We start from the raw sequence: 6,288 nt of genomic DNA on the forward strand, positions 1-6,288 counted from the left end.
TGTGTTTTGTATCTTTATTCTTGCATTTCTCACTTGCGGAAATCGTTGTAGGTAGGTTTTGCTCCACTCGGCTTGCCGTGGCGCTGGTGTGCTGCTTCTTTGTTTCAACTCGATTCCAAAATGTAAAAATTGGCCAACTCTTGTTTTCAATTTTCGAATTTGAATTTATTCCAGCTGAATATTTCAATACTTTCATGTTTCATTGGCATATTTGTGATAAATATTGGCCTAATTCAATCAAACAACTTGTATGTCTTCACGGATTGTGTTTGAATCTTAAACTTCTGGTAGGTGTAACCTCACTTTCCATTTGAACATGCTTGTCTGAACTCAATTTTTAGAATTTAGTTTAAAGCTCTTTCCAATTTTACATTGTTCATCTATTTCAATCTTTTTTAAAAAATGTCAATTTAGCATTTTGATTCCATTGAATTCTCAGTGATCAACTTGTCAAGTTGCTATTCCGATTTTGTCTTTGTTCGGACATTACATTTCAAGAGCATTCAATTATTTGCATTTCTGCAAAAATCCAAGATCATCAAATTTGCTTGATGTTTCTACAAATCTTTATTTCATATTCTTGTTTTCAAACTCTTTGTACTCTGAACTCTGTGTACTTCAGAGCGCTGTTGCTACAGTCAACATATTTTCTTACCGTAGGGTATTTTCTTTTCCTCTGTCCACAGTTTGGATTTTGGGAAACTCAATCAATCTTTCTACATCTCTCGAATCAATCTGCTACCGAATCTGTTCTACAATTCTACCTACGATCGAATCTACCGATAAAGGTCTGCAGTCTCTATTGACAGTCGAAATTGCATCCACTTTGGGGTTCCATATACCCTCCCACTCACTTGGTCGACTGTGCAATTTAGCATTCCACTTTGGGGTTACGTATACCCTCCCACTCTCTGGCCGGTATGGTGATGATGATTTCCATTGCCGGAGCATTTCTTACAAATGCCTACAATCTTCGACAGCTTTCGACATCCTCAAGATACTCAGGTTGAGTAATTGTATATTCATCATAAATTTGTAATATCATCCATTCTTATTCATTCATTTATCTATTTTCATTCATTCATTATCATTCATACTGCTATTGTTCATTTAGTTATATAGATTTATCTTACTTATGAGCTGTGCCTACAAAGGCAATCAAAGAGTTTGTCATTTCAGGACATTGAATAATATTCAAAATTTTGAATACAAAATCATTTTATTTTTTTGAATCTTGTTTCTTTACAATTTGAAAGTCTCTACAATTGGCATCACATTCAACTTATGTATTTTGAAACTTACATCACAATTAATTCATCAATAAAAATAACAATTATTCACTACTTGATTTTGCAATTATTCGCATTACCTATTGTTTTGGTAGGACGAGTTGTATTCAGGACTCAGCCTACCTGGTCCTCTATTAATTTTGCTACCAGAAAAGTTATTTTGATAGATATCAGGCGCATATTTATCATTATAAGTTTGGCCGTCTCCGGTCCGGATATTTCATATTGACATATGCTTAGAAAATACATTTATTCTTATTCATTATTTTACATCAATTGTGTAATGATTATTGTCTTATACTTTTATTCATAGTGTTTATTTCTGTATGTTCAAGGGTAATATTTGTATGGAGTTGCTCATACTGATATATTCAACCAAGCACTTATGTCATTGTTCCCAACAATTGGATACAACACCAGTAGCCATCCAGTGTAAGAGGAGGTCGAACATTTTCAATTGAGGTATCGTTCCAATTTTCAATATGCCTCCTAAAGGCAAACGAAACAGCCTTCTCACTGTGAGAAGTGGCATCATTAAAAATCTATCTTGGCTTTATACTGAATATTTCAATTTTAAAATCAATGATGAAAATGATTTTCAAAAACTACTAGCAGTCAAAACTAAATTGCTCAACTTTGAGTAGCGTTATGAAAAGATAAGCCTGGAATTTGATTCAGATGACATTGATGACAATGAACATCAAATTGTCACAGAAAAATTTTTAATTTTAATTGCTAATGTAAATACAATTTTGAAAAATTATGATTCACAGCAGCAAGTTGCTACATTTCAAGCACCGGCAATGGAACATCAGTCACCAAACTCCTCTCCAGTTCCCAAATCACCGGGGTCTGTAGATCATAATAGTGTAATCAACACAAATCAATCGCCATCTGCTTCAGTGACTGCTAATAATGTCAATTCTCTGCCTTTGCAACCCACTATGCCTATTTATCAAGGTCTACAATTACCAATGGTACCGTTACCAGAATTTTCAGATTCCTTTGATTCATGGCTTGAATTCCGTGATACCTTTTCCAATATGGTTATTGAAAATCAAACTTTGGCTCCAGCTACAAAGCTGTATTATTTGCGCAAAGCTCTCAGTGGTGAAGCCCTTGCACGCATTCAGAATATTCCTCCAGGGAATGGAAACTTTGAGCTTGCATGGAATCTGCTTACACAGAGGTACAATAACCCCAGATTAATTGCAAGTACCCACATTCAAGGTATTGAATCACCCCCAGCACTCAAGAAAAATTGTTCCAAATCTCTTAGAGCTTTCATTGATCACTGTAAATGTCACATTAATGCTTTAGAAGCGCTCAAATTGGATGTTCAAATTAAAGATTTACTTTACATGCAAAAAATCACTTCTCAACTTGACTCTAATATCTTGCGCGAATGGGAAAAACGCATTGAAATAAATGAAATCCCTACTATGGATAAATTGTGGGAATTTCTTGAAAATCAATGTAAGGTAATGGATGCTATTTCATCTCATAGCCCCTCAAATCCACCAACTAATCAAAAGGTTTTTACTCAAGCTACTTCAAATGCACCCAATGTTAGGCAAAATACTCGTCCTTTTGCTCAAAATAATACTCTGAATAATTTTCAGCCATCAGTATCCTGTCAATTTTGCAATGATCGATCTCATGGGATTTTCAAATGTGTCAATTTTTCAAAGATTCCCATCAATCAACGTTATGATGCAATCAAAAGGAAAGGGTTATGTTTCAATTGCCTTAATCCTTACACTGACAATCACAACTGCTCTTCAAAGAGATGCCAAAAATGTGATAAGCGACATCACACTGTTCTACATGATTCCTTTACTAGCAATTCAGGAGGTAAGAATGTTGTTTCTAATGTGATTCAGTCTCAGAATGAGTGCACCGTTTCTAGTGCCCATTCATCTTCAGCATCAAATTCAGTTAGTTCACAATCTGATAATTCAGAAACAACAGTTGTTTCACATGCTGCTTCATCCATCATTTCTAATAATAAGTCATCAGTAAGTATTACCTACCGCAGAGGTTCTGGTTGTTAGTTCAAATGGTGAATTAATTGCATGTAATGGACACAGGAAGTGATTGTTCACTCATCACTCAAGAGTTGGCTGATAGATTAGCTCTTCCTTCTCGTCATGTAACTAATCTGATTAATGGAGTGTCCAGTATGCAAGCCAAATCTACAGTTGTTCACTCAGTATTAATAAAATCATCTGATCATACTTGGTCAACGCAACAAGAATGTATTGTTGTTGAGAAATTTGCCTCATGTATTCCTCATGTCACAATTGATCTTAACTATTACAAGATTCCAAGCAATATTCGACTTGCAGATCCAAATTTTCATAAATCTAAGAAAATTGATATCCTATTGGGTATTGACGTTTATGCCGCAATCATGACTGGCAATCAAATTATTGTGTCACCTGATGTTCCAATCCTACAAAATACAAAACTTGGCTGGATTGTTTTTGGCTCTTGTCAATTACCTAAATCAGTGTCACTCAAAAAATCATCTAATCAATTTGTTACCAATTTTGTCTCCACAGCTGAAGTCTCCAATCAGTTGGAAACCTTCTGGAAGCTGGAAGAAGTCTCTTCAGTTATTCCTGTCTCTCCTGAGTGTGCTAGGGTTGAAGCACACCACAAAGAAAATACCATCAGGCATGAAGATGGTCGTTTCCAAGTGTCCTGACCTTGCAAGGATTCATTTGACACCCTTGGTCATTCAAGGACTCAAGCTATGAAACGTTTCCATTCATTGGAAAAAGATTTCTTAAAGAACCTGAGCTCAAACCTCAATATGTTGAATTTATGCAGGAATATGAAGATTTAGGTCACATGCACCCTGTACCGCCACCAGCCCCTGAGGAACAAGTCTATTATATTCCACATCACGCTGTCTTCAAGCCTGACTCCACTACAACCAAAACAAGAGTTGTGTTTGATGCTAGCGCCAAAACATCAACCGGAATTTCTCTCAATGATGTTATCTTCAAGGGTTCTGTTGTTCAGTCAGACCTTTTTGACATTGTCCTACGATTTTGTATGCGACCATTTGCTTTCATCGCGGACATAACTAAAATGTACCGCCAAATTCTTTTAGATCCTTCTGATCGTAATTTGCATCATATTTTTTGGAGAGATGATACTTCAAAACCTCTTCAAGAATACCAATTGGCCACAGTTACTTATGGGACAGCTTGTGCATCTTATCTCAGCACTAGAACCTTGAATTTACTTGCTGAACTTGAATCAACACCTGATTCTCCATTGTATCATTCAATTCATCAAGAATTTTATGTTGATGACCTAATCTCTGGTGCATCTACATTGGAACAAGCCTTGGAATTGTCACATCAATTGCTCACCACTTTGAATAAAGGATGTTTTGAATTAAGGAAGTGGATGTCCAATTCCCCTGAGTTACTGAATTCACTACCATCCAATTTGCTAGAAACTTCCATTGTTAAACCAATTTCAGATCCTGATAATAGAATAACCAAAGCTCTAGGTTTACTGTGGAATTCCAATTCTGATAGTCTATCCATCTGTTCTAACATTGATAAAATTTCTGAAAAGACTTCATTCACAAAGCATGAGTTTCTGTCAGTTATTGCTTCAACTTTTGATCCACTTGGAATCATTAGTCCCATCATAATCCTTCCAAAAATCTTATTTCAAAATTTATGGCTTGCAAAAATTGATTGGGATGATAGTCTGCCCAATGACATGCTACTGAAGTGGTTGCAGATCATACAAGAACTATCCAAAATTTCAAGCATTTCAATACCACGTTGTGTAGTATCAAAAGATCAATGTTCCATAGTTGAACTTCATGGTTTTTCCGATTCTAGCGCTACTGCTTATGGAGCTTGTATGTACGCACCATCCAAAATAATGTTGTTCAAACTCATCTTCTTTGTGGAAAATCAAGTGTTGCACCTCTCAAGCCTGTCTCCATTCCAAATTTGGAACTTTGTGGTGCCTTAGTATTATCACGACTCATTAACAAAGTTGTAAGTGCTTTGAATTCTCTTGATTTGACTATTTCAGGTGTTTTTCTCTGGTCAGATTCTCAAATTGTCTGCAAGTGGTTGCAGTCTCCTCCTGACAGAAAGTCAATTTTTGTTTCATTGAGAGTAGGTGAAATCCAAGAATCTACCTCACAGTATGTCTGGAACTATGTGAAATCATCTCACAATCCAGCTGATTTAATTTCTCGTGGCATGATTCCTAGTGAATTAGCAAACAACAAACTCTGGTGGCATGGTCCCCCATGGTTGGCTGATCCAACTGATAGTTGGAGGTCATTCTCTTCTCATGTAGCTATTCTAGCTCCCAATACAGTTCTTGTAAATACTGCAGTTGTTTCACCTTTATCCATTATTTCTGAACGTGTTTCCAATAGTTTTAAAATTATTCGTGTCACTGCTTATGTTCTGCGTTTTTTACATAACATTCGTCAGAAAGTTGCTGATCGCCGTACTGACGCCCTTTCAGTTGATGAAATTGAAGATGCTGAAATTCATCTATTGAAGGCCATTCAAGCTGAAGCATTCCACAAGGAGTTGGAAATTTTACGTGCAAATGATGAGTTGAATGCCTCCAGTAAGTTTCATTCTTTGTCTTTGTTCATTCACTCTGATGGCCTCATAAGAGTAGGAGGACGTTTAGCTAATGCTAATATTGATTTTGATTTCAAGCATCAGATATTGCTTCCTGCCAATCACAAATTCACCAAGGCACTGATTTTTTATCATCATAACAAATTGTGTCATGCTGGTGTGCAAGCAACCATGGCTGCAATCAGACAACGGTTCTGGATACCATCAACAAGGCGTACTGTTAAGAATGTTCTGCGAAAGTGTATCAAGTGTTTTCGTTTCACTCATACTCAAGCTGCACAATTGATGGGTCAATTGCCCTCTGTGCGTGTAAATATTGATTTTCCATTCATGAATGTTGGTCTAGACTATGCTGG

The 6,288-nt window shown here is 36.3% G+C and overlaps 1 protein-coding gene across 1 annotated transcript; it reads left to right on the forward strand.

Annotated features, from left to right (window-relative positions):
* Positions 1–1,375: 1,375 nt before the first annotated feature.
* Positions 1,376–4,861, forward strand: LOC120352326. The gene is made up of 2 exons (XM_039432358.1): positions 1,376–3,143; positions 3,854–4,861. Exons 1-2 carry the CDS (start codon positions 2,937–2,939, stop codon positions 4,049–4,051), a joined length of 405 nt encoding a protein of 134 aa, XP_039288292.1. The 5' UTR covers positions 1,376–2,936; the 3' UTR covers positions 4,052–4,861.
* The last annotated feature ends 1,427 nt before the right edge of the window (positions 4,862–6,288 follow it).

This window comes from Nilaparvata lugens, chromosome 7, assembly GCF_014356525.2.
Source record: "Nilaparvata lugens isolate BPH chromosome 7, ASM1435652v1, whole genome shotgun sequence".
In the NCBI taxonomy this organism is placed as follows: domain Eukaryota; kingdom Metazoa; phylum Arthropoda; class Insecta; order Hemiptera; family Delphacidae; genus Nilaparvata; species Nilaparvata lugens.